Raw genomic sequence first — 292 nt, 5'->3', positions numbered from 1 at the left:
GGGCAGAGCAGGGGATACCCTAGACGTGCTCCTGGAGAACATGGGCAGGATCAGCTTTGGAGCCAACGTCAGTGACTTCAAGGTGAGGGCCCTGGGGCTCTGGAGGGGATGGCCTGGGCACCCCCCGTGGCCAAAGCCCCCCTCTCCTGCCACCCACGGCAGACCCCAGCCATGGCAGCGCCACCCCCAGACCTCACACCATCCCCTCCCCTGGCCCTGGCCAACCCACCAGCACCAGGATAACACCGTGGGGTTGGCATCCATCTCCCAGCCATGCTGCCAGCCAGGGCCC

At 67.1% G+C, this 292-nt stretch overlaps 1 protein-coding gene across 1 annotated transcript in view; it reads left to right on the top strand.

Annotated features, from left to right (window-relative positions):
* GLB1L (galactosidase, beta 1-like) overlaps positions 1 to 292 on the top strand; it is a gene marked incomplete at its 5' end in the record, with an annotated part of 1,936 nt that overhangs the window by 1,007 nt on the left and 637 nt on the right. The window contains one exon of the mRNA XM_010158544.1: positions 7 to 82. Within this exon, the coding sequence (XP_010156846.1) occupies positions 7 to 82 (76 nt within the window). The remainder of the gene's footprint in view (positions 1 to 6; positions 83 to 292) is intronic.

Source organism: Eurypyga helias, unplaced genomic scaffold (genome assembly GCF_000690775.1).
Source record: "Eurypyga helias isolate BGI_N326 unplaced genomic scaffold, ASM69077v1 scaffold33689, whole genome shotgun sequence".
Taxonomy (NCBI): domain Eukaryota; kingdom Metazoa; phylum Chordata; class Aves; order Eurypygiformes; family Eurypygidae; genus Eurypyga; species Eurypyga helias.
Note: the sequence above shows the minus strand (reverse complement) of the source record. Positions and strands in the feature narration are given on the sequence as shown.